The sequence below is a fragment of the Chionomys nivalis genome, chromosome 17 (genome assembly GCF_950005125.1).
Source record: "Chionomys nivalis chromosome 17, mChiNiv1.1, whole genome shotgun sequence".
Taxonomy (NCBI): Eukaryota; Metazoa; Chordata; class Mammalia; order Rodentia; family Cricetidae; genus Chionomys; species Chionomys nivalis.
In genome coordinates this window covers 59,730,889-59,758,751 of record NC_080102.1, presented here as the reverse complement: position 1 = coordinate 59,758,751, position 27,863 = coordinate 59,730,889, and the positions used below count along the sequence as shown (strand labels likewise).

Sequence of the window (27,863 nt, the reverse complement as noted above, 5' to 3'; positions counted from 1 at the left end):
TAAGAAAGAAAACCTTAGGTGGGGCTGGAGAGATGGCACAGAGGTTAAGAACACTGGCTGCTCTTCCAAAGGTCCTGAGTTCAATTCCCAGCAACTACATGGTGGCTCACAACCATCTGTAGTGAGATCTGGTGCCCTCTTCTGGCCTGCAGGCATATATGCTGGCAGAACATTGACCATAATCTTTAAAAAACAAAACAAAAAACCCAGAGTATCTTTGTGTAGCCTTGGCTGCCCTGGAACTTGCTCTGTAGACCAAACTGGCCTTGCATTCACAGAGATCCACCTGCCTCTGCCTCTGCTGGGATTAAAGGCAGATAGATGGTGCACACCTTTGAATCCTAGCACTTGGGGAGCAGACACAGGTGGAGCTCTGTGAGTTCAAGACCTTGGCCCAAACAATAATAAAACAGAGAAGAATGGAGACAGAGAGATGGGGGGGGGGGCGCGAAGGAGAATCACAGGGTTGAGTTATGAGAAGAGCAATGGGGAATGGGACGCACGCCCTTGACTGTCAACCAGGCCTTGGAACCGATTACTCCCCCTTTGTCCACGTGGTTCTATGAGATACTCCTCTTCTCTCCTCAGGACCATTTAAAAGCCATAGAAAAGCATCATGTGTCTGGCTGTGTGAAAGTGCGCAAAGGTTCGAGGGAGGATTGTGGTTGGTATCAAGTCTGACCCCAAGCTGACCTTCCCACTTGAGGAAGAGGAAAGGATTCAAGTGGAATATACTGAGACTCAGCTGCACACACACACCCAAGGCAGAAGGTCACTTGGATAGCCTGATTCTTACATCTGGGCTGGGACCAAGAGTAAACACTGCTGGGAATCCCCCAACCCTTGGGACAGGCTGGAAAGCTCTGCATCCCTCACAGCCCATCCATTCACTCTCAGCTGCATTAGAAAAGTCGAAAACTAAAATGTAAAAACAAACAGCTAAGGCTGGGGTGCAGTTCAGTAGCAGGGCACTTGCTCGGGACGTCAGTATGTGTGAAGCCCTGGTTCAGACTCCAGCACTGAAGATAATCAAACACTTATGTAGTACTTAAAGTGCGGGCCAAGTGCTATCTGCAGGCTTAAGCACAGCAATTCATTCAGTTTTCCTAAGAGCCCTAGGGTAGAAACCTTGTTGTCCTTCCCATTTCACAGATAAGGAAACTGAGGTAGGAAACAGAGGAACCAGATTTGGACCAGAGAGCTGGGTCTGGATGCTATTACTTTGTTGTTATTGCTGTTGTTTTGAGGGAAGGTCTCACGTAGCCCAGGCTGGCCTTCAACTTGCTTTATAGCTAAAGATGGCCTTGAACTCCTGACCCTCCTACCTACACCTCCTGAGTGTTGGGATTGTAGACTTGTGCTACTTCACCTAAGGTTTTTTTAACTTATTATTTGATTTCTTTTCAAAGATTTATTTATTATGTACACAGTGTTCTGTCTGCATGTATACCTGCATGCCAGAAGAAGGCATCAATTCTCATTATAGCTGGTTATGGTTGCTGGAAATTGAACTCAGGACCTCTGGAAGAGGAGCCTTAACTCTGAGTGATCTCTCCAGTCCCACCTAAGATTTTCTTTTCTTTTTTTCCTTTTTCTTTTGAGTAAGGGTCTTGCTGTGTAGTCCAGGCTACCTTTAAATTTGTTATGCAGGCCGGGCGATGGTGGCGTACGCCTTTAATCCCAGCACTCGGGAGGCCGAGACAGGCGGATCTCTGTGAGTTCGAGACCAGCCTGGTCTACGGAGCTAGTTCCAGGACAGGCTCCAAAGCCACAGAGAAACCCTGTCTCGAAAAACCAAAAAAAAAAAAAAAAAAAAAAAAAAAAAAAAAATTTGTTATGCAGCTTTAACATGACCCTGTACTTTTGCTCCCAATGCTCAGCTTCCCAAGTTCTGAGAGTACAGGCTTGAACGCCCATGCAAAGGATCAGTTAACTAACTGTGCAGCCTCAAACAGCGTGCCTATGTGGGCATCAATATCTACATATGAACTATTATTAAGGATCAGATCGCAGAGCCTAAAAGTTCTCACCCTGGTCTATCTCTGGGGGCAGAGCTTGGGATGAAGAGCAAGGCTGGAGATTAAAACCAAAGCAGGTGAAAACCCGGTGGACATAAGCAGTATGTGTCTCACGGCAGGGTCACTGGGCTGGTAACAAGAAGCAAGCTTTAATCTGTTTACACTCACTTGCTACATGACTTTTTTTTTACCCCCAAGACAGGGTTTCTCTGTGTAGCTTTGGAACCTGTCCTGGAACTCACTCTGTAGATGAGGCTGGCCTCAAACTCACAGACATCAGTCTGCCACTGCCTCCCAGAATTACAGGTGTGGCCACCACTGCCTGGCTTTGTTAGTCAAGAACTCCATTTACATGGATTTTCCTTTCAAGTTTAGAAAATAAAATCACTAGCAATACAATGCACTGCACATAGTAGGTACTCAGTTAAAAAATGTTTACAGTGATAGCAACAACTCTAAGCTGCCCTAAGAGCTTCCTGCAGAGTGGGAAAGGGAAGAAGACACCTAGACCTGACCCTTTGAAACGAGCTCATCAGGGACAAAAGCAAAGGAACTTCCTAGTCTCCCTTTCCCTTGCTTTCTTATCATTTAAAAATATAAGCCCAGCCGGGCGGTGTAATCCCAGCACTCGGGAGGCAGAGGCAGGCGGATCTCTGTGAGTTCGAGGCCAGCCTGGTCTACAAAGGGAGTTCCAGGACAGGCTCCAAAGCTACAGAGAAACCCTGTCTCGAAAAAAACAAACAAACAAACAAACAAACAAACAAAAATATATATATATATGCGCCCAGAGCCAGGCGGTGGTGGCGCACGCCTTTAATCCCAGCACTCGGGAGGCAGAGACAGGTGGATCTTTGTGAGTTCGAGGCCAGCCTGGTCTACAAGAGCTAGTTCCAGGACAGGCTCTGTAGCTATAGAGAAACCCTGTCTCGAAAAACCAAAAAAAAAACCAAAAAAAAAAACAAAAAAAAAAAAACACCACAGAGAAACCCTGTCTCGGAAAAAAAAAAAAAAAAAAAAGAGCCCAACCCACATCATAGCTCTGCCAGTAAGTACTACTGTCATTTATAAAACAAGCCACTAGCTAGGTATGGACATCTTGTAATTCCAGGCGCTAGGTGTGGACGTCTGTAATTCCAGGCGCTAGGTGTGGATGTCTGTAATTCCAGGCAGACACCTGAGACCTCATGGCTAGGCTGCTCTATAGATTCAGGTTCAGGCCAGACAGGACTGCACAGTGAGGCCCGGCTCAAAAACAGAAGACAACTGCAGGAGAATTGTCTGTATTCTGTCAATCATATTTTAAATAAATGTTGATTGGCCAGGCAGGAAAAATAGGTGGGAAAACCAGACAGGAAGTAGAATTGATGTAATGAGAACAGGAGAATTCTGGGAAGGAGGAAGTTGATTCTTCCCACTCCTGCCCAGACCACTGAAGCAGCAGGATGTGATCTGCCCCACTGAAAAAAGGTACTGAGCCACATGGCTAACATAGATCAGAAAAATGGGTTAATCAAGATGTGAGAGTTAGCCAGTGAGAGGCTAGAGCTAATGGGCCAATCAGCTTATAATTTATGGAGACCGACGTGTGATTTTCTTTGGGGCTAAACAGTTGTAGGATACCAGGCAGGACACAAACAAAAACAAGCAGGCCTGGCCCCGTTTCATGTTACAACCAACAACAAAACCAAATCATGAGCTAAGCTCTAGATTCTCTGTATTGTAATAGGTTTCTGCATGGGCCACTCTTGACTAGATATATGGGAGGTAAACTTTCTTCTCCAGACACACACTGGGCATGGGCAAAGCACCCACTTTGGGAGTGGCTCGAGTGAATGAGACGTTTTCCTCCTGCCCTCAAGAGATCACAATATGACAGGAAAAGACAGAACGTCTACAGATAATTATAAAATTCATCATGGTCAGGGCTGGAGAGATGGCTCAGCAGTTAAGAGGACTGTTCTTCCAGAGATACTGAGTTCAATTCCCAGCAACCACATGGTGGCTCACAACCATCTACAATGAGATCTGGGTGCCCTCTTCAAGGGTGCAGGTATACATGCAGGCAGAGTAGTGTATTCATAATAAATAAATAAATCTTTTAAAAAAAATTCATCATGGTCCAGCTCAACGGGCAGAAAGAAGAAGTTAAATTATTGCAACAGACTTTCTTTAGCCTCAAGATGATGGGGGCAGTGTGGGGCGGGGGGGGGATGATGGTACCTGCTTTTGTACTTACCCTCAACTTTCCACAGCCTGCGTGGGAAGACATTGCCTTTTTCTGCTGAGTGGGCATTTGAGACTGGTCGTTTCCCCAGCCCCCTGCTGCAGAAACTCCACCATCAGCTTATGCTATTTCTCCACACAGGCTGGTACTTACAGGATTTGGAACATCCTGAATTCTTCTAAGACCCAAGGAAAAGTAATTAATTCCTTTCCAGAACATGTGGGTCCCCCATGCCCATCTCAAGCACATTCCAGGACACACCCTTGAGGCACTCTCCCTCCATCCCCACCCTTTTTAAAGTAGCCTTCATTTCTCTTGGGAAGCCCAGGTTCTGCTGGGAGGAGGAAAGACAGATACAATCAGAGGCGAGGCAGGGAGGGGCCCACAAAACTGGTGTTCCCACTGGTACTATTTCCTGCCCTGATGACTTGCTAGCCTTCACCCAGGCTGGGTGGGGAAGAATCAGGTACAGACAAGATGTCCCTGTCCCTCAGCCCTTTCCACTCTCTTCTTGGTGGCCCTTTGCTTATGTTTCAAGGAGGGACACAGGACCTATATGCCTAGATGGCCCTGGACAAATGGGGCATTTGTAGCCACAAAGCAGAAGGCAGGCAGGCATGCATGTTCAGAACAGGGAAGAACTTAGTTTATTCTAACGGGGCAGTCACTGCAGTACAGCAGCCCAAACCTCTGGAATCTTTGTTCAATGGCCTGATAAACAGGGCATTGACCACATGCTCAAAGGCCATCTTCCCCTACGCAGCTCGAGAGACGGCTCAGTGGTTATGATGATGAGATGGCTGCATGCATAATCATGAGGACCAGAGCTCAGATCTCAGCACCAGGTAACAAGTCGAGCATCCTGCACATCCCTGTGACCCCAGCTTCAAGAGCTCATCTTCCCCTGCATGTGGACCACTGGGGAGGGCACCTGGCCCAGTCAAGAAGATGGAGGAATGCCGGGCGGTGGTGGCGCACGCCTTTAATCCCAGCACTCGGGAGGCAGAGGCAGGCGGATCTCTGTGAGTTCGAGACCAGCCTGGTCTACAGAGCTAGTTCCAGGACAGGCTCCAAAACCACAGAGAAACCCTGTCTCGAAAAACCAAAAAAAAAAAAAAAAAAAAAAAAAAAAAAAAAAAAAAGAAGATGGAGGATTTCTGCCCAGTTCTGGTTGACTGGAAACAGACTTGAAGATATCAGAAATAGAGAGTGTTTGCTAGTAATTCCACGTCTACTCCAAAATCTCCAGTTTGCCCCCTCACCAGAAACTGAGGTGGGTACAGTAAATCAAATCAATGATCCATTACAAGTGTTTATTTTTATACGGCGAGGAGGAAAGGAATAACACAGTCAACTTTTGGCACCTTTCTAGTCCATCACCCCATGTCCTTCCCAATACAAAGCACTGGCAAGAGGGGCTGCAGGACAGAGTCACAAAGTGAGTCGTACAGCTGGGTAGGTGGGATTCAAAGTCCATCCCCGACCCCTTGTCCTGGAAGCTTCAAAGCTCAGGGGCATAGGGCTCCCCTGTGGGCGAGGGTACCCGCAACTCAGCATCGTGTCTCACCACCGTGAAGAGTCCCACTACTGCCAGCAGAGCCATCACCATGACAGCAGAACAGATGCTGAACATATTCCTAGTGCCCGTTTTTCGATCACTGTCATGGAGGACAAGGAGCCCCAGACAGGCCAATAAGTGCAGGGGCACTCGGAACCAGTTGAGAACACCAGCCTGCTCTGTCTCTGGGATCACCTTTCTTCGAAGGAAGCTCATGCTGGGGAAGTAGAGCCCACAGGCCAACTCAATAAGTAGAAAAGCAATGAAGGATTCCACGGGATTTTCTTGGCCGGGGCTGGTAGAGAAAGTCAACATAAAGAGAGAGAAGACGACGATGAGGACAGCAAGGGAAAGTAGGTGCATGGGTTGAAGGTGGTACCTCTTGGAGGTAGCGATGCGGTACAGGGAAGAGCCCAGCAGACTGGCAGCCATGAAGCTGGAGAACACAATGCCCAGTGGGGCCCCGTGTGGGTCCAGCACAGGGGTCCAGAGGAAGACAAAGATGAAAATGACACTCTCAAACAGGGCTTGTATGGTGCCCAGCAGCAACACGCGGCGGTCGGACAGCAGGCAGCGCAAGCCTCCAGCACAGGTCTTGGAGAAGGCACGCTGACGGTCATAATTCTCTCCCCAGCTGCGAAGGGCCAAGGCCCCTGCCAGAGCCAGAAGAGGGATAGCAGCCACAAAGGGTGCCACAGGCCCCAGTCCCATCCAACTAGCCACAGCCTCAGCCGCCACACCTGCTGCCACAGCCAGCACATGGTTCCAGAAGGCGGCTCGGGCAAAGGTAGCCGGGATCCACTCGGCAGGGAAGTCATGACGCTCCACATGCTCATGGATGTACCAGGCCTCGAAGGCTGAGAAGAGCAGAGCAGTTGACAGCCCACCAAGGGCTCGGCCCACCAGCAGCACAAAGTAGTCTTGAGAGAGCTTGGTTAAGCAACACAGAGAGTAAGTGAGGGAGAAAAGGACACAAGACTTCTTACGACCCAGCCAATCCACAAGGGAGGAGGCCACCAGGCCAAAGAGGACTGTGGAGGCAAGGCCACAAACGTAGAGGATGGCAATCTGACCCTCCAGGAAGTGGTAATGCTGATAGAGTTTATACAGGTAGGGGGCTTGGAGCCAATCTGCTGCCAGGGCCAGAAAGTAGACTTGATAGAAGTCTAGTTGAAACTGAAGGAAGGAGGGGTTGCTGCAAGCCCTTCCAGGGGGCTTGGCTCGGCATCTTGACAGCTCCAGGCCCAGGCAGGAGGCCAGGAGGCCCACGAAAGACAAATAGGCAGTCACCAGCATGGTGGGCCCCCGGACGACCTGGGGAAAGAACGTTGGTCATAGTCACATCCATAATCCAGGTGGCATAGTCAAGGGGTTGGGTGTCTAAGCAGAAGGCAGCTCCACCCAAATCCGTGTCAGTTCCACTCCCCCAGAGCTCAGACCGGAGGGACCAGTCGGGTGGGTGGGAGGAGTGGTTGTCGCCTAGGATTCTGTGGGGCAGGGAGATGGGGGAGAGGCCAGAGCACTCGCCCCACCCTGGCCTGGCACTACTGCAAAGTGGGGCTCCTTTCAGTAATCCCGGTCCCGCAGGTTCTAAAGGGGCTGCTGCCCTTCTCCATGATAGCTCCTGTACGTTTCTTCTGTTACCTCCCATTCTCACTGATAAGCCAGTTTTGGAGCTCGGTGTCTCCACATATAACCCGAGCATCCCTTCCGCCCGCGCGGGCCTCCCCAAGTGCTTCACGGTCACGCGCGTGCATGGCAGGTTCCCCCGACTCTAGGTCACACGAACTCCCTGCGCCCCCTAGCCCCAGCCTAGCGTCCCCTCACCCGCTGGCGCTTCGCCCGGCCTCCGTCTCACCTGCTGCCCCGGTCTGCGGGGACGCTCCGGACACGTCCGGCTCCAGGCCGCCGGGCAGCCCTCCCCGCACTGGCTCCGGCTCCGTTCGGGTTCCAGCAGCGCGCCCGCCCCTCACAGCCTGCTTCCGGGAGCCGGGCTGGCCCGTGGCCGCCGCCATGATGGCCCCGTCACGTGACGGGGGCGCGGCGCCGAAGCCCCGCCCCTCCATCCTGCCCCCGCCCTGGAGCCGAAGAACCGTGGGGAAGGGGTTAGCGGAGAGGCCGGCGGCTTCTGGTGGCGTTGTGTCCGGTGCCATTGACTCCTCCACCTCGCCGATACCCGCGGGGTCATCCCAGATGAAAACGTATTTTGTCTGTTTTCCTCCACGCGGTACCTCGGAAGGAGGCCGGCGGTTCCTCCGAGCCAGCGGCTGCCCTAAGCCGAGGCTATCCAGGGTTTGCATCTCCGATAGTGACCTCCCTGCCAGCAGTCAGTGTTGTTCAGACACCTGAGGGAGGCGGTGTGGTGTAAAGAACTTGGACTCCGGCTGCACATAGACTGAGGTTCCAGGTTTACCCTTCACTTTACTAGCTTAGCCAAGCTTCCTTACTTCTCCTTCCTTTGAGTCCCACTTTGTGTGAACTCATAGGAGAGCAGTGCCCAATGAGGAAGGCTAAACGTTCAGTGGCAGCACAGAGTAAAAAACTTCACTCCTTGAGCTCAACTCCCACTTCCTGCTTCCTAGGAACTGCTTTATCTTGGGATGTTTGTTAAATTTTCTTCAGCCTCAATATTATGCCCTGGAGACCCTCAAGTGGCTTGCCTTTTCCCTGAAGATGGAAGTCAGATCTTTCTAATGGTGTACAGATACATCTGTCCCGGGGCTTCTCGCTACTTCCATGACCTATATACTCTTATCACCCTGCCTACTGCTCTGTCTACACTCCCTCCCACCTGGGCCTCTGCACACTGCTTCCTGCAAGGTTCGGCGACAAGATATTTACTTTTTTTCTTTTTTTTTTTAACCGCCTCCAGTTTTCTTTTCAAATGTCATGTTATTAGAGAAGACTTCCTACCATGATATGGTGGCTCATATAATACTTGTACTTGTGTACTTGGAAGGCTGAGGCAGGAGAATTACTGAGAGTTTAAAACCAACTTGGGTTACATAGTAAGTTCCAGGACTTGACTAGAATGAGACCCTGTCTCAAAAAATAAATTAATAATAGTAATTATTATTATTAGCTAGAGAGAATGCTCAAAGATTAACGGATTAAGAGCACTTGCTGTTCTTGCAGAGGACTAGAATTTGGTTCCCAGTACATGATTCAGGCCCCCCTGTACCTCCAGCTCCAGGGGATCTGACTGGCCTATTCTGATGCGTAACAGTATCTGCAGGAGAGTAGTATGCATGCAATCACTTAGGCTCACACGCATACCCATAAAAAAGTCAATACTTTTTAAAATGTGTTATTCTTATTATTTTGGTTTATTGAGACAGAATTTCTCTGTGTAACAGCCCTGACTGTCCTGAAACCCACTCTGTAGTCCGGGCTGGCCTTCCCTTAAGTATGTAGTCAGAATTAATTGAACTTCCATCCCTCGTGCCTCCACCTCCCGAGTCCTTGGATTTCATTGAGCAGTGCCAGCCCCATGCTCTGCTTTCCTTCTTTGCTTCTTTCTCTCCATAGCATTTAACACCATCTGGTGGACGGAATTTTCTATTTGCGTATTATGTTACTTCTTCTCCCTATAGATTTGTATTTTTTTTTTCCATCTATATTCCCAATACCTAAAGCAACCGTTGGTAATGTAATAAATACTCTATAATTATTCACAGACAATTATCAAATGAATTCATAATTTAATCCATGTAAATTACTATAGAAAGTCCTGGTCCAAGTTAACAGTTAATATTTATCAAGTAATTATTATATACCCATTCTCTGAGTATATGCAGTTGTCATTTAAATTTTTTTAAAAATATTTATTTATTATGCATACAATATCTTTCTGCGTTATGCCTGCAGGCCAGAAGAGGGCACCAGACCTCATTACAGATGGTTGTGAACCACCATATGGTTGCTGGGAATTGAACTCAGGACCTTTGGAAGAGCAGGCAATGCTCTTAACCTCTGAGCCATCTCTCCAGCCCTGTCGTTTAAATTTTTTTTTTTTTTTTTTTTTTGTTTTTCGAGACAGGGTTTCTCTGTGGTTTTGGAGCCTGTCCTGGAACTAGCTCTTGTAGACCAGGCTGGTCTCGAACTCACAGAGATCCGCCTGCCTCTGCCTCCCAAGTGTTGGGATTAAAGGCGTGCGCCAGCACCACCCGGCCTGTCGTTTAAATTTTTATTTATTATTTTTATTTATATGTATGTGTATGAGGCTTCAGGAGTTTATGTGTACCACTTGTGTGTGGGTACCTTTGGAGGCCAGAAGGCTTTGGATTCCCTGGTACTGGAGTTGCCTGATGTGGGTGCTGGGAACCAAACCCATGTCCCCTGTAAAAGAGAGATAAGTGCTCTTAACCTCTGAGACATCTGGCCAGGTCTGTGCAGTACTACCTATTTCAGCTGGCAATCTACTTGCCTCATATGCCTGAAGGATATATATGTGTGTGTATGTATGTGTGTGAGTGCACATATATATGTGCATATATGATTTTATATGTATGGGTATTTTGTATGCATGCATATCTGTGTGCCATGTACATAAAGTGCCCACAAAGTTCAGAAAAGGGTGTCAGATAAATCAAACCTAGGACCTCTGAAAGAGCAGCTAATGCTCTTAACCACTGAGCCATCTGTCCTCTATATTGGTTTTTTCAGGGGGAGGGAGGGAGGACAGGGTCTCAGTATGTATGTATTTATTTATTTTTATTTTATGTGTATGGGTGTTTTGCCTATGTATATGTCTGTATACTATATACTCAGTGTTTGTACACACCATAAGAAGGTGTCGGATCCCCTGGAACTGGAGTTGCAGACAGTTGTTTCCTACGTGAGGCTGGTCTACAGATCAAGTTCCAGGACAGCCAGAGGTACACAGGAAAATTCTACCTAGGAAGACCTAAAATAATAATAATAATAATAATAATAATAATAATAATAATAATAATAATAGAAAGATTTATTAGCCAGGCATGATGGCTTGGTGGCTTGGGAGGCAGAGGCAGGAGGATCTCTGAGTTTGAGGCCAACCTGGACAACATAGTAAGTTCCAGGACAGCCAGGGCTACACAGGGAAATTCTTTCTCAAAATAAAAACAAAACAGCAAGGCTGGGCCGTGGTGGCACATGCCTTTAATCCCAGCACTCAGGAGGCAGAGGCAGGCGGATCTCTGTGAGTTCGAGACCAGCCTGGTTTACAAGAGCTAGTTCCAGGACAGAGAAACCCTGTCTCGAAAAACCAAAAAAAAAAAAAAAAAAAAAAAAGCAACAAAAACCAAAGATGTATTTATTTTGATTTTATGTGTGCTTGTGTGTACGTTTATATACCCACCATAGGCATGTAGTTCCCTCAGGGGCCAGAAGAGGGTGTCAGCACCTCTGGATCTAGGTTACAGAAGGTTGTGACTCCATGTGGAGGCTAGTAACTATAAGAGCAGTGTGAGCTCCCAACCACTGTGCAAACTCCCTAGCCCCTATGTTATTTTAGATCATTGTACCATCTGTTCAAAATATGTATACTCTGAAGGTTGCTATGACCTCTTGGACTGTGAAGTACAACCGCAAAAGATCTTGTTAGGAAATTTGCTAGTGCTGGGCGGTGGTGGTGCACGCCTTTAATCCCAGCACTCAGGAGGCAGAGTCAGGTGGATCTTTGTGAGTTTGAGGCCAGCCTGGTCTACAAGAGCTAGTTCCAGGACAGGCTCCGTAGCTACAGAGAAACCCTGTCTCGAAAAACCAAAAAAAAAAAAAAAAAAAAAAAAAAAAAAGGGAAATTTGCTAGCAGGTAACTAGAGGAGAGAGAATTAACTGTTGGTGCAGTTTATCTCCAGGGCAATTTTTTTTTTTTTTTTTGTACCAAAGAAAACTTTAATTGATATTTATTGAGCTCTACATTTTTCTCTGCTCCCCTCCCTGTCTCTCCCCTCCCCTCTTCAATCCTCCTCCAAGGTCCCCATGCTCCCAATTTATTCAGGAGATCTTGTCTTTTTCTACTTTCTACTTTCCCCCCCATGTAGATTAGATCTATGTAAGTCTCTCTTAGTGTCCGCATTGTTGTCTAAGTTCTCTGGGATTGTGGTTTGTAGGCTGGCTTTCTTTGCTTTATGTTTAAAAACCACCTATGAGTGAGTACATATGATAATTGTCTTTCTGTGTCTGGGTTACCTCACTCAAAATAATGTTTTCTAGTTCCATCTATTTTCCTGCAAAATTTAAGCTGTCGTTATTTTTCTCTGCTGTGTAGTACTCCATTGTGTAAATGTACCACATTTTCCTTATCTGTTCTTCTATCAGGGGACATTTAGGTTGTTTCCAGGTTCTGGCTATGACAAACAAAACTGCTATGACCATAGTTGAGCACATGTCCTTGTGGCACAATTGAGCATCCTTTGGATATACCCAAAGTGGTATTGCTGGGTCTTGAGGAAGGTTGTTGCCTAATTTTCTGAGAAATCACCACACTGACATCCAAAGGGGTTGAACCAGCTTGCATTCCCACCAGCAATGCAAGAGTGTTCCCTTTTCCCCACAACCTCTCCAGCATAAGTTGTCATCAGTGTTTTTGATCTTGGCCATTCTTTCAGGTGTTAGATGGAATCTCAGACCTGTTTTGATTTGCATTTCTCTGATGACTAAGGATGTTGAACAGTTCCTTAAGTGTCTTTCAGCCATTTTAGATTCCTCTGTTGAGAGTTCTCTGTTTAGGTCTGTAATCCATTTTTTTAAATTGGATTATGTGATCTTTTGGTGTTCAATTTCTTGAGTTCTTTGTATATTTTGGAGATCAGACCTCTGTCTGATGTGGGGTTGATGAAGATCTTTTCCCATTCTGTAGGCTGTTGTTTTGTCTTGTTGACCGTGTCCTTTGCTTTACAGAAGCTTTTCAGTTTCAGGAGGTTCCATTTATTAATTGTTTCTCTCAACATCTGTGCTGCTGGGGTTATATTTAGGAAGTGGTTCCCTGGGCCAATGTGTTCAAGTGTACTTCCCACTTTCTCTTCTATAAGGTTCAGTGTGGCTGGCTTTATGTTGAGGTCTTTGATCCATTTGGACTTGAGTTTTGTGTATGGTGATAGATATGGGTCTATTTTCATTCTTCTACATGTTGATATCCAGTTATGCCAGCAGCACTTGTTAAATATGCTTTCTTGTTTCCATTTGATATTCTTTGCTTCTTTATCAAAGTCGGGTGTTTGAAGATGTGTGGATTGATATCCGGGTCTTCTATTCAGTTCCATTGGTCCTCCTATGTGTTCTTCTTTTTTTTTTTTTTTTTTTTTGGATTTTTCGAGACAGGGTTTCTCCGTAGCTTTTGGTTCCTGTCTTGGAACTACCTCTTGTAGACCAGGCTGGCCTCGAACTCATAGAGATCCACCTGCCTCTGCCTCCGAGTGCTGGGATTAAAGGCGTGCGCCACCACCGCCCGGCTTCTCCTGTGTGTTCTTATGACAATACCAGGCTGTTTTCAGTACTGTAGCTCTGTAGTAGAGTTTGAAGTCGGGGATTGTGATGCCTCCAGAAGTTCTTTTATTGCCCAGGATTGTTTTGGCTATCTGGGTTTTTTGCTTTTCCATATGGAGTTGAGTCCTTTTCTTTCGAGGTCTTTGAAGAATTTTTCTGGGATTTTGATGGGCATTGCGTTGAATCTGTTTCAGGGCAATCTTCTAACAGAGGGTAGGCAGAACTAGAATCTGTATAAGAAGCATGAGAAAATCTTAGCTTTCAGGGAGAAATGCTCAGAGACTTGCTAGAAACCAACTTACCAGCACAGTTTCTTTCTGAACTTTTATTATTAAAAGGTTCAAATGTACTCAAATTTCGACTACATAATTCCATAAGCCCATACATATTTACTTCAACCATTATAAAGTCTGCCACTCTTACTTCTGTTTTCTACATTGAAACATTTCACATTAAGTACGTTGTGTTATTCCATACTTCTGTATCAGCTCTAGGAAATAACCTTAGAGCCATGCTTACATCTGAAAATTAGCACTAATTCCTTGGCGTCATAAAAACTCAGTCCAGGGCTGGAGAGATGGCTCAGAGGTTAAGAGCATCGACTGCTCTTCCAGAGGTCCTGAGTTCAATTCCCAGCAACCGCATGGTGGCTCACAACCACCTATAATGAGATCTGGGGCCCTCTTCTGGCCTGCAGGCATGCGTGCAGACTGAACACTGTATACATAATAAATAAATAAATCTTAAAAAAAAAAAAAGAATATTTAAAACTCAGTCCAGCCAGGTGGTGGTGGTACACACCTTTAATCCTTGCACTTGGGAGACAGAGGCAGGCAGATCTCTGAATTTGAGGCCAGCCTGGTCTACAATGTGAGTTCTAAGACAGCCAGAACTACACAGAGAAATTTTGCCTCAAAAGACAAAACAAAACAAAAACAAACAAACAAACAAACAAAAATTCAGTCCAGAGCCAGTGGGATGGCTCAGAGAGTTAACTGCTTGCCACCATGCCTGACATCCTCAGTTTGATCCCCAAGACCCACTTGGTGAAAGGAAAGAACAGAACAGACTTAAAAAATATTCTCTGACCTCCACACTCATAGTGTGTACTTGTGCACATGCACATGCGTACACACACACACACATGCACACACACGCTTGCACACACAAACACAAATAGGTAAATGTTAAGTAAATTTTAGAAAAAGCAATAGACTACGAAGTGGGAATGGTAATACACATTTAATCCAGGCACTGGAGGGGCAGAGGCAGGTGGATCATTTTGTGTTCATGACCAGCCTGATCTATATAGTGAGTTCTAGGTCAGCCAGGACTGCATAATTCATTAGACCCTATCTCAAAAACAAAATACAACCCAGTCTACACTTAAATGTTCTCAACTTTTTTTTTCTTCTTCAGACAAGTTTTCTCTGTGTAACAGCCCTGGTTTTCCTGGAACTCACCCTGTAGACCAGGCTGGCCTTGAACTCACAGAGATCCACCTGCCTCTGCCTCCTGAATGCTGAGATTAAAGGTGTGTGCCACCACCCTGCTTGTATCAACCTCAAACTATCCTTTTATCATTGGCACCCCCAAATCTTGAACAAAAACAGACCCATATATTCCAGCATGGCTGTCCATAGCCTCCTACCCACAGGCCTCTCTGATGCGGCTCTCCCTGCAGGCCTCTCTGATGCAGCTCTCCCCGCAGGCCTCTCTGATGATGTTCTGTAACTCTAGTTTAACTCCTTTCTTGTTTCCCACAGCTATCGATTTATGTAGGTAACTGGGTCAGATTTTCTCAAAATTGCCCACTTTTTTTTTTTTTTTTTTTTTTTTTTTTTTTTTTTTTTTAAATCGAGACAGGGTTTCTCTGTTGCTTTGGAGCCTATCCTGGAACTAGCTCTTGTAGACCAGGCTGCCTCGAACTCACAGAGATCCGCCTGCCTCTGCCTCCCGAGTGCTGGGATTAAAGGCGTGTGCCACCACTGCCTGGCTTTAAAATCGCCCACATTTTACCAGCGTCTACTTACTTCCTCGTTGGGTCATTTAATATGCTTCTCCATCTCCCATATTTCTCATTAAATAGGGGGCTAAAGGTTAGTTCTGTAGGTGAAATACTTGCTTGGCACAAAAACTTGACATGAGTTCAGTCCTCAGAACCTGTGTGAGAACTGGGCATGGTGGCAGAAGTGACAGGACCTAGTGAAAGACTGTTTCCAAAACAAAAAAATCCGCTGAGCAGTGGTGGTGCACGCCTTTAATCCCAGCACTCAGGAGGCAAACACAGGCGGATCTCTGTGAGTTCGAGGCCAGCCTGGTCTACAGAGCGAGTGCCAGGACAGCCAGGGCTACACAGAGAAACACTGTCTCACAACAAAGCAAAAAAACACCTAAGGTGGACCATGCTCTAAGTAATAAATCTCTGGTCTACATGAGCACCTGCACACACATGGCGTGCACACTCACGAACATGCATACACACATATAACATGACTTGTACACTCATGAACACACACATGTGACATGATGTACATACTCATGAACCTGACACACGTGACTTGCACACTCATGAACGTGTGTGCACATATGACATGAAGCGCGCACTTATCAACATGTACGCACATATGACATGCATGCACATATGACATGCACACCCATGAACCTGTACACACATGACATGCACACTCATGACTGTGTATGCACATATGATGTGACGTGCACACTTATCAACATATACACACATGTGAAATGATGTGCACACTTATGAACATCGTGTACACACAGATGATATGCAATGGGGTTTGATTTAATTCATGTTGAACAATTTGTGTGTCTCTTTGGCCAGCATCTTTTCTAGTCTGAATGCTCCAGACTGCATCATGACAGCAGGCAAATGGTCTGGCTCTTCACGTTTAGTGATGCTAAGCTTCATCTGTGGACTCAGGTGATGGCATCATGATTACCACACTGCAAAGTCCTCTGTGAATCAGCTAGGCATAGTGGCATACATCTATAACTCCAGCACTGGGGAGACTGAGGCAGAATAAGGCAGAGTTTGACGCCAGCCTGGGCTTGTCAAAAATAAATAAATAAATAAATAAAACAAATGAATGAAACAAAGAGAAAAAGAAACCCACAGGAAACAGAGAACAGGGACTGGACTAGCAAAATGGCTCAGCATGTAAAAGCACTTGCTACCAAACCTGAAGATCTGAATTTAATGCCTATGTCCTACATGGTGGAAGGAGAGAACTGATTTCCAGAAGTTGTCCTCCGGCCTCCACTGGCACACACGACAGTGCTCACACACATTAAATAAAATGTAAGAAAAGCCGTGATGGTGGTGACCGCCTTTAATCCCAGCACTTGGGAGGCAGAGGCAGGTGGGTTTAAGGCCAACCTGATCTAAAAGAGCTAGTTCCAGGTCAGCCAGGGCTGTTACACAGAGAAACTCTCAAAAAAACAAAAAGAAAATAGAGAAGGAGGAGAAATTGAGAGTTGAGGTAAATTAAAATCCAAGGGAGAGTTAGGTGTAATGGCACATGTTTGTAATCCCAGTCCGTGAGAAGTAGAGACAAGAAAAATTTTAAGGCTAACCTTGGCTATACGGTGACTTCATGAGGCTATATAAAACTCTGTCTCAGGGTTGGGGTAGAGAGCTTGCTTAGTAAGCACAAGGCTCTGAGTTAGGTCCTCAGCTCCAGGAAAACAAAACCAAAACAACAAGAACCCAACCCACCAGAATAGAATTCAAAAAGCCACCTCACTTCGTGGCTTTTGAATCTCTCATCTCCACCCCAACAGGGAGCATACAAGTAAAATCATCTACCTATGGGTAGGGCCACTGGGAGCCGGAGAGAAGTGTTCCCAGCTCCCCTCTTCCCCAAGACAGATGAGCATAGCTGTCTAAGACGGAGACAGGGTTACTGCTACAAGATTGAGGTCATGAGGCTAAGTGAGCTTTCAGAAATGTCCAACACAAAACATCTGGGCAGAAGGTTCCTGGATGGACACAAACGACGAGGAAGGATATCAAAGCTATTCCAGGGGAGGGAGAAACCAAGAGCCCTCTGCTCAGCCATCTCTTCTGGTCTAAGGGGTGCCTACCACCTTTGTCTGGCTGAAGATGAGAGGTTAGGAGGCTGGAGACTCTGAGACAATCAAGAGTATGAGTGGAGGTCCAGAGTCAGGAGTGGCCGCTGAACAGTTTCCTCCCCTAAAGAAAGAGGAGCCTGTCATAGCTATGTGAACCGCAAAGAAGATAGGCAGAGGTCTGTCCTAGAGAGGAAGGAGCCAGGGACATGCTTACCTTACCCTTTCTAGAAGGCGCAGAGGAGGAGGTTCTGGAACCTGCACACCCAGAAACTAGTATCCAAGGAGTGGTCCCTTCCGGACTTGGGGAGGGGGTGTCCACCTGATTCCATCTCTACTCCAAGCAGAGATTCTGTCTGAGGAAGCAGCTCCAGTACTTGTCCTCTCAGCCTAGATTATCAGACAGAGTCCTTGAGAAGCCCTCTGTCTCCTGAAGCAGAAACTGCAGCGGCCTGTGGAGCCCCGAGGCCTCCAAGCAGTACCACGGCCATAACTGCAGCTGCTGCTGCAGCCCAGGTGGGAGCTCCCACAGGCAGTCTGGCTTGTGGGACAAGGGTAAATGGGGCAAGGCGAAGGCTGGCAGTAGGTCAAAGGTGGACTTGAGCAGGGGACGCAGTACGTATGGGAACAAGTTGAGGGAGGACAGGTAGGGCAAGGAGAGCAAGAGCAGGTGCAGGGTGGGCCAGGGAGGCCTGGGCAAGAAGGGCAGGTATATGAGGGACAAGTAGTGCAGGAACAGGTGGGTGGGGGACAGCTGGGACAGGGGCAGGCACAAGTAGAAGGGGGACAGGACAAGCAGGGAGAGGTAGCTGGAGGCCCACGCCCAGAGGATTGAGGGGGCTCCTGATAGGTAACCTTCTTATTCCGGGGCCCCAAGCGTAGGCCCAGGGAGAAGTCCATTTGGCTGTGGGATCAGGCAGGCTAGTGGCTGGGTGGATCTGTGGAGAGGGGGGCAGGATTAAGTCTAAGACACTCTGAGCCTTACTGATCCTGCAGGGAGCTCAGACTTCCCCACCTGGCCATTCCCTTCTCAATCTGCCTGACAATACTTTCATCCATCCTGCTCATGGTCCTTTACCTGCACCAGATCAGGACACAGTCTTCAAATAGAATGTGCACTTTCATGTCAACAGCTTTTATTCACACTGTTTCTTTGCCTGGAATGGACTGGTGTTACCTTCGTCCCTGGTGCTTGATCACAAGGGATTCCTAGCAATTCTAGGCATGGTTACCTGCCTGAGTCTCTCTAACCCTGGGAGCCAGAACTAAGGCTTCAGGTTCTCCCTAGGCTCCCAGGGGTCTCAGAGACAGTCCCACAGTAGAAGCACTCCGGGAGACTGAGTCAGGGATGTTGCTAGAGATGATAGGAGTGTTAAGGAGGCCTGGGTTCTGGGAGCTGCTAGAGAGAGCCTGTCCCAGGTGTGGGTGTGGGTGTGCCTGGCTGTCTATGGGAAACAACTGACTTGGACAACCATTATTATTATTATGGCCCATGGCCGGGCGGTGGTGGCACACGCCTTTAATCCCAGCACTTGGGAGGCAGAGGCAGGCGGATCTCTGTGAGTTCGAGACCAGCCTGGTCTACAAGAGCTAGTTCCAGGACAGGCTCCAAAACCACAGAGAAACCCTGTCTCGAAAAACCAGAAAAAAAAAATTATTATGGCCCAGGCTCGGGATGCTTGAGTGAAGTAGACAGCCGAATTTCCCCTGTCAGGAGGGCCTATGGAAGTAAGGAGTAGCGCAGGATGGGAACAAAAGCCCAGCAGTAGATAAGTCAGTATTTCAGAACGTGAATGAATGACTATGCTCATTATAGGAATATCAAATAAAAGGTGGTTCACAGAGCGGAATTTAGACAACCCCAAACAATTTGGTTGGATGGTCCTTCAGGATTCTGGGCAAGTTTTCAAGCTCTGGCAGAGAAGAGGCACTATCTGAGACTGAATGAAACCAAATAACCAGGTAAGAAGAAAAACACAGTGAAGAATAAGGGAACCCCCAGATTCGATCCCCAGCACCACATTAAAAAAGAGGAGCGGGCAGAAGACATGGGTTATCAGTTAAGAGCATTTGCTGCTCTTTTGGGGATGTGGTTCCTGGCACCCATATGGATCGTAACTATCTGCCACTCCTGTACCAGGGGATCTGATGCCTTCTCCTGAGCCGTGTGAACACTAGACATGCATGTGGTGCACACATATATATGCAAGCAGAACATTCATACCCATAAAATAGAAATAAATCCACAAAACAAATAGAAAGGAGAGGGGCTGGGGAGGTGGCTTATCCAGGAAAGTGCTTGCCTGCAAGCCTGGCAACCTGATAGGCATCACCATGCCCCACATGGCAGAAGACAGTCAACTCCCACAAGCTGTTCTATGACCTTCATATGTATGCTGTGGCACGAGCGACCTCCCCAACAGTAATACGTAAAGTAAAGTGAGGAGAAAGGGGAAAACGGGAGGGAAGGGAGGGAGGGGAAAGGAAGGCGAGAGCCTGTCTTATGCCTGCGCCTCCTTTTTGTTGTTGTTTTTGTTTGTTTGTTTTGTTTTTGTTTTTTGAGGCAGGGTTCTTCTGTACAGCTTTGGAGCCTGTCCTGGAAGGGAACATCCTCTGTAGACCAGGCCGGCCTTGAACTCACAGAGACCCACCTGCCTCTGCCTCCTGAGTGCTAAGATTAAAGATTTGTAGCACACCAACGCACGGCTGCTCATGTTCTTTAATATAGTTCTGGGGCTCATATCTGGGGGTTCCCATAGTCTTTTTGTTTTGTTTTGTTTTTTGTTTTTTCCAGACAGCGTTTCTCTGTAGCTTTGGAGCCTGTCTAGGAACTAGCTCTTGTAGAGCAAGCTGGCCTTGATCTCACAAAGATCTGCCTGCCTCTTTCTCTCGAGTGCTGGGATTAATTCTTATAGGAGATTGCAATCCTAAAGAAAGATATCTTCAGGAAAAGCCTGGAAGGAAGTGAGGAAACAAGATGTAGAAATGTCCAGTGGAAGGGCATTCCACAGAGTGCCCAAACAGAGGCAAGACTCAGTGACACAGGTCAGAGATGAAGGTAGAGGCCCCATCAAGGAGGGCTTGCGAGTCAAGGTAGGGACTTGGATCTTTTGTTTTGATTTTCGAGATGGGGTTTCTCTGCGTAACATCTCGAGCTGTTCTGGAACTCGCTTTGTAAAGGAGGATAGCCTGGAACTCACAGGGATCCTCTGCCTGCCTTGCTGGAGTTAAAGTGAAGAGATGGTTTGAGGTAGCAAAGTCTGTGGGGCATCATGTAGCTATTCTTGACCCTGGTAGAACTTATTGTTACCTATTTTTTAACTTGTTTTTGTTTTTTTGAAACAGGGTCTCCTGTAGCTTAAGTAGCTTCAAATTCATTATGTAGCCAATGACCTTGAACTTCTAACCCCGCTGTTTTGACCTCCCCAGTTGCAGGATTATAGGTACTATACACACTCCCTAGTGTAACCGTCTGGTAAACAGCCTGGCATTGTCTGATACAACTGAACTTGAAGAATGTGATGGTATATGCTTGTAATCTCAGCATTTGGGAGCTGCGGCAGGAGGGTAAACAGCCTGTTCAAAGCCAGTTTGGGTTACATACGCAAGACCCTGCTTCCAACAAACTAAAACCAACACCAACAGAAAAAGAAAACTGAACATACAGTTTAACTCATATCAATATTCTCCAGAAACCATGATGTTCAAGAACGTGCATAGGGGCTGGAGAGATGGCTCAAGGTTAAGAGCATTGGCTGCTCTTCTAGAGGTCCTGAGTTCAATTCCCAGCATCCACATGGTGGCTCACAAATGTCTGAACTCCCATCCCAGGGTATCCAATACCCTTTTCTGGCCTCTGTGAGCACCAGGCACACACATGACGCACACACATGACACACATACATGATGCACACACATGATGCACACTCATGATGCACACACATGCAGGCAAACTCCCTATACATATAAAAATTTAAAAAGTAGCTGGGCGGTGGTGGCGCACACCTTTAATCCCAGCACTTGGGAGGCAGAGGCAGGCGGATCTCTGTGAGTTCGAGACCAGCCTGGTCTACAGAGCTAGTTCCAGGACAGGCTCCAAAACCACAGAGAAACCCTGTCTCAAAAAAGCAAAAAAAAAAAAAAAAAAAAAAAAATTTAAAAAGTGAGCCGGGCAGTGGTGGCGCATGCCTTTAATCCCAGCACTTGGGAGGCAGAGGCGGATCTCTGTGAGTTCGAGGCAGCCTGGTCTAAAAGAGCTAGTTCCAGGACAGGCTCCAAAACCACAGAGAAACCCTGTCTCAAAAAAGAAAAAAAAAAAAAAAAATTTAAAAAGTGAAAAAAGTATCTCACACGAAAGTACGAAAGTTGAGCGAAATAAGACAGAAATGAGAGGGGCTGGAGAGATGGCTCAGAGGTCAAGAGCACTGGCTGCTCTTTCAGAGGTTCTCAGTTCAATTTCCAGCAACCATATGGCGGCTCACAGCCATCTGTAATTTGATCAGGTTCCCTACATAATAAGTAAATAAAATTTTAGAAAAAGACAGAAAAGAGTTACACTATCATTCTACTATAAAAGCCTAAAAACAAGAAAAATGCAGCCAAGGGATGATTACAAATGTAATCCCATAGCCGGGCGGTGGTGGCGCACGCCTTTAATCCCAGCACTTGGGAGGCAGAGGCAGGCGGATCTCTGTGAGTTCGAGACCAGCCTGGTCTACAAGAGCTAGTTCCAGGACAGGCTCCAAAGCCACAGAGGAACCCTGTCTCGAAAAATCCAAAAAAAAAAAAAAAAATGTAATCCCATGGGATGCTTGCCCTTGAGAGACCGAAGCAGAGGAGCATGAGTTTGAGGCTAGCCTGGGCTACACAATAGAAAAAAAAGACAAAACTGAGTTGTTTAGAGACACTAGGTGCTGAAGTAGAGCAAATGAAAAAGGAGGGTTAAGGATGTAGCTCCTTTAGTTAAAGGTTTGCCATGCAAGCACAATCCCCGAAGCCCACTGACCAGTCAATTTAACCTACTTGGTGAGCTCCAGGTCATTGGGAGACTCTGCTTTAAAAATATAGAATGGCGCACACCTTTAATCCCAGCACTCAGGAGGCAGAGGCAGGCAGATCTCTGAGTTCAAGGCCAGCCTGGTCTACAATGAGAGTTCTGGGACAGACAGAGCTACAGAGAGAAATGCTGTCTTAAATGTCTTGAAATGCTGTGTATACACAAGCATACACAGACAGACAGACAGACACACACACATATGTAAGATCCCGCATGTAAATAAACCATCATACACAAAAATAAACAATAATAAAGGAAATTTCTTGTTTATAGTTATTACAAGCGTCAACTTGCTAGTTCTCTTCTACTGTGTGGTCTGGGGGACAGAATTCAGGCTGCTAAACTTTGTAGGAGGACCCTTTGCCCTCTGAGCCATCTCACTGGCCCTGCTTCATTACTTTATTGACATTTTAAAGAAGATTTATTTTATTTGTGTGTGTGTCTCATACATGTGTGTAGGTGCCCGTAGAGGCCAGGAAAGGGTGTCTGATCCTACAGAGCTGGGGTTACAGGCAATTGTGAGCCACCTAACCTCAGTGTTGGGTCCTCTGGTGGGACAGCTGGTGCTTTGACCCCCGAGCTACCTCTCACCTCTCCAGCATCCTTTTATGGATTTTTTCCTTCCTTCCTTCCTTCCTTCCTTCCTTCCTTCCTTCCTTCCTTCCTTCCTTCCTTCCTTCCTTCCTTCCTTCCTTCTTTCCTTCCTTTCTTTTCTTCTCTTTTCTTTTTTTTGGGGGGCAAGGTCTTAGTTATTTCAGGTTGGCCCCCAAAGTCACTACACAGCCAAGCATGACCTTCTACTCCTGCTCCTCCCAGTTCTGTCTCCCAAGCACTGAGCTTATAGGCAAGGCTCTCACCACCATGCCCGGCTTGTTCTTAATATACTTATATCCCACCACCGACACACACAAACACAGACATATTCATACACACATACATACATACACACACTACACACATATATATACACACACACCACTCACACACACATAGATACACACATGCATATACACATATACCTACATATACACACACACACACACACATACATACATACATACATACATACATGCATACATATACACACATGCATATGCACATACACACAACAAAACAAAAAGAAAAATGTTCTTCCTGTGCTAGGAAATATACTGCTGGGCCGGGCGGTGGTGGCGCACGCCTTTAATCCCAGCACTTGGGAGGCAGAGGCAGGCGGATCTGTGAGTTCGAGACCAGCCTGGTCTACAGAGCTAGTTCTAGGACAGGCTCCAAAGCTACAGAGAAACCCTGTCTCGAAAAAAAAAAAAAAAACAACTAAGAAATATACTGCTGGTAGACTGCTTACTTGGCGTGTACTGGGTTCCTTCTGGTCTCTAACATCACATAAACACATGCTGTATGCCTGTAATTCTGCATTCAGGATCAGAAGTTCAAGATCATCTGAGGCCACATTGCAAGTTCAAGGCTAGTTTGGGACACTGAAGTTAGACATGTCTTAGTCCATATACGCATCTCTCCCACAGACTTTGAGGACAGTGACCTCTTTATTTCTGGCACCTGTCAGTGCCTGATATATATATATAAGATATTTAATAAATGTTTGCAGAATTAGGTTATACTTAATTTCTGAGTCTCTTGTCCCATGGAGAGAGGAACAAGAGGCTATAGGAAAGGCACAGAAAGCCTGCTGTGATCACGAGAGCCAACGCCTGGGCTATCATCTTGGCTCAGCTGTGTCCTAGCTGTGTGACACTGAGCAAGTCACTCAGCTGCTCAGCTTCCTCCTCTGAAGACGAGGATAATAGCTGTGAGCTGTCTAGATCATACTGGCATGTATTAAATGAGACTGTGTACATGCCTGGCACACAGTAGGTGATCAACAAAGGGAAGCTCTTTCAAGCCCCCTCTTTCTTGTCCCACATCTTTTCTTTTCTTTCTTTCTTTCTTTTTCTTTCTTTCTTTCTTTCTTTCTTTCTTTCTTTCTTTCTTTCTTTCTTTCTTTTGAGACAGACAGGGTTTCTCTGTAGCTTTGATGACTATCCTGGAACTAGCTCTTGTAGACCAGGTTGGCCTCGAACTCACAGAGATCCGCCTGCCTCTGCCTCTGGAGTGCTGGGATTAAAGGCGCCACCACTTCCCGGCCCCACATCTTTTCTTTTAAAAGAATTTTTTTTTTTCAGCTAGCAGGCAGCCAGACAGAGGACCCTAAAGGGTGGACCCACAGGGTTGGGGGGTCCTTGGTTTAGGTATCTAAGTGTAGTTTAGCAGGAGACTGGTAGAGCTCTGACTGAAGGTGAGCTGAACCCAGGCTGTCAGTGGGAGTTGGCAGAGCAGGCATGAGGCCTGGGTCCTGGGAGTTTCCAATCAGGGGAAGTCCCAGGTGTGGGTGCAGGGGTGCCAGGCTGGCCCCACCCAACACCCTGGCCTCAGGGGATGTGGGCATAGGTAGAAAAGTAGGTCAGAGCAGGGATGGAGCTTAACCCCATTGGTCCCATAACCTCTGCCACCTCCAGGGGTGGCATGGCCACAAAGAGCCAGTTCCCTGCTCCCAAGGGCCTTCCATTCTTTTCTTCAGAAGAAGGAAACTGAACAACTGGTGTGTAGCCCCATGTTAAAGGCTTTGCTAAACATGTGCAAGGCCCTGGGTCTGATCCAAAGCACTGAATTAAAAAGAAGCAGTTAAGGAAGACCCTTAGGACTTGGGTACCTGGGAAATGAATGGAGGAGAGAGAAGATTCTCCCTTCCCTATAAGCAGGTTATGTGCAAAACAGACAGCTGTGCCCGCCTACAGGCTGCTGGCAGACACCTGGAGCACTCACCTCATACACTGCAGCAACTGTGGAGGCAGACGTGCTAGCTCCAGGGAGTGGGGCAGGTCAGGGCTGGATCTGCAGAAGGGCGGAGTATACAGGGAGGAGAGCACTTTCTCCCCATGAGGCTCCAGCCAGGCAAATGCAAGAACCTTCATGCTGGAGGATTTGCCAATTTGGAGCCTTTGATTTCTGTATGGTAATCTCAAACCTAAGCCTGTAATTCTTCCCTTTCTGTGCCTCAGTTTCACTCTTTGGAACAGGAGAAGGAATAAGTGAAATCATTCTAGCACAGTATTGTCATGTGTCCTAGAGTTAGCCTTGGCCATGAGGAGGTTTTTACCATCCCTTTCTTGTGGCATATTGGACACGGGGGTGGCACCGGAACAGGGACCCCTATTATTTTTTATCAGAGTGATAGGACTGAGAGCTAGGGCCTCGACTCCAGGATCCTTTCATTTCCTTCCTCTCTCCCTTTCTTCTTCCTTCCCAGAAAGCTCTCCCGATGCCCCTGGCTGGGTGTAAACACGCCCTTCCTGCACACCTCTCTATCCTGACTGCCCTAGTTAGTTAACACCTGACACCTCCAACAGTCTGCGAGCCAAGGAGGGCAGGGACCATACATAAGTATTCCCAGGGTTTAGAATATCGCTTAGCACATAGTCTGTTCAATAAAATTTGTTGAATTCAAGAATGGTGATGCCCCGAAAGAAGTTCTTAGAGCAGTGCAGAGTAGCCCTAAAATGGTGTACTTTAAAGCCAAGGTAGACAGGCTGTCCTGGGGCTGGGAGGACATTCGCAGAGCCAACCAGCTGGCAAGCACAGGGAGAGGGTACAGGGGTACTGCACTGAGGGCAGGGCCAGCACCAACCTTGGCATAGAGGATACCTGGAGGGAGGAGGGACAAGGAAAGGACACGTGTTGTACAAAACATGTTTTCATCATATTCTCCCTTGGTGCCCTGGTCTCCAAGCCCCTCTAGTACTTCTGTGCCTTAATGATGTCCTTAGGGATTGTAACCCAGCTTCCCCCAGCCCCCACAGACATCTGCCAGCAATCTCTGAGTGTGGCATGGGACAGGCATGCAGGACCAGATTGAGCTTGAGAAAATGACCCATTCAGTGTCTTGATGTTGGTGGGAAGGGACAAGGTGAAAGGCAGGGGTCGGGTAACAGGACAAAGATAGGGCAGGGAAGACATTCGTGGTGAGTCTTCTCCCTGTAGCTACTCTCATTCTTTGCTCTGTTGCAGGAAGTAAAAGGGACTGGAGGGGTGACTCAGCAGCTGGGAAAACTCGCTGCTCTTGCAGAGGACCTGGGTTCAGTTCCAGCACCCATAGAGCACAACTGTCTGTAATTTCAGTTCTAGAGGATGCAATGCCCTCTTCTGTTTCATTTTTTTCGAGACAGGTCTCTTCATGTTGCCCTGGCTGTCCTGTAACACACTCTGTAGACCAGGCTGGCCTCAGAGATCTGCCTGTCTCTGCCTCCCAAGTGCTGGGACTAATGGCCTGGACCACCGCCACCCAAGCCCTCTTCTGGCCTTCACTGTTACTGAATGTGCACTGTGTACTTACATACACTCAGGCACACATGCTCATAACATAAACAGATTTTTAAAAGGGCAGGAAAGGAAGAAGCATGATCCTAGGACCCCAAGTGGTCTTAACTGTTGAGCCAGCTCTCCAGCCCCAAGGCTTAAATTTGTGAGTCCCCTGACTCAGCCTCTTGAGTAGCTGGGATTACAGGCCTCTGTCACCAGGCCCTGCCTGTTGCTGCTAACAGCTTCTGTTATAAACGCCAGCGGTTGGGTCTTATGAGGGTCAGAGACAATTACTGATGAGAGGTCACAGGGCGAATATTCCTGGACATTGTCTCCTCCCCATTTTTCACTCCAGTCACAGGTTAAAACAAGGAGATTTCAAGTAAGTAATTACAGTAACCAGGATGGATGAGTGAACAAACACCCGCCACAGACAAAGTCAGAGACAAAGGGGGAGGCAGACACAGTGGGATTTTAGACTCACTGCCCCTTTGGATAGTTTCTCATTCCCCCCACACCCTATTAACATCTCCATCCCATCTGCTACCCCAAGCTACAGTCTCAGAGCTCCAACCCTTGGTTTCTGGATCAAGGCCCTGGAACCCTCTAAAGGTGAAGGGGAGAACTGAGAGAAGTCAGAGCCAGTGGAGAGAGCTGGGTAGGGTGGTGCCTGGGTCTGTGTCCCGGGGCCTGGGCAGGAAGGGAATGGTGCCCAGGCCTGGTTCATGAGGACAGGGGACTCATTCACTGTAAACCAAGTACAGATGTGCCGGGTGGGGTGAGGAGGGGGATTAGGGCCACATTCCCAAACCGCAACTGGGCCCGCCCCTCCTTCCGCCAGCCTGTGCCAGGGCAGGAGGGGTTAACTTTGCCGGCTCCTGGCAGGATCCCTGCCACACAGGCAGCTCACCATCCCACCCCAGCCTGAATGCCAGGGTCCAAGTCCCTGACACGCACCCCTCCCACACTGCGAAGAGCTGCTCCCAGGGTAACCAGAAAAGTCAACAGCAGCCAGGCCACCTGGGGACAGGACCCTGGAGTACCTATTCCCAGCTCTTCCCAGCCCTGGAGTGAAAAGGGGAACTTGTCTGC

The 27,863-nt window shown here is 47.4% G+C and overlaps 2 protein-coding genes across 2 annotated transcripts; both read right to left on the bottom strand.

The window, feature by feature from the left end:
* Positions 1-5,541: 5,541 nt before the first annotated feature.
* Positions 5,542-7,821, bottom strand: Mfsd5 (major facilitator superfamily domain containing 5). The gene is made up of 2 exons (XM_057792064.1): positions 7,659-7,821; positions 5,542-7,114 (listed from the first exon to the last, which is right to left on the bottom strand). The coding sequence occupies exon 2, from the start codon at positions 7,094-7,096 to the stop codon at positions 5,744-5,746; it is 1,353 nt and encodes a 450-aa protein (XP_057648047.1). The 5' UTR covers positions 7,097-7,114; positions 7,659-7,821; the 3' UTR covers positions 5,542-5,743.
* Positions 7,822-17,752: 9,931 nt separating this feature from the next.
* Positions 17,753-18,262, bottom strand: LOC130888466 (small proline-rich protein 2B). Its single transcript, XM_057791373.1, has one exon. The coding sequence runs from the start codon at positions 18,260-18,262 to the stop codon at positions 17,753-17,755; it is 510 nt and encodes a 169-aa protein (XP_057647356.1).
* Between the last annotated feature and the right edge of the window lie 9,601 nt (positions 18,263-27,863).

Coding starts and splice junctions, on each gene's coding strand:
- Mfsd5 (XM_057792064.1), bottom strand. CDS start 7,096: ATGCTGGTGACTGCCTATTTGTCTTTCGTGGGCCTCCTGGCCTCCTGC.
- LOC130888466 (XM_057791373.1), bottom strand. CDS start 18,262: ATGGACTTCTCCCTGGGCCTACGCTTGGGGCCCCGGAATAAGAAGGTT.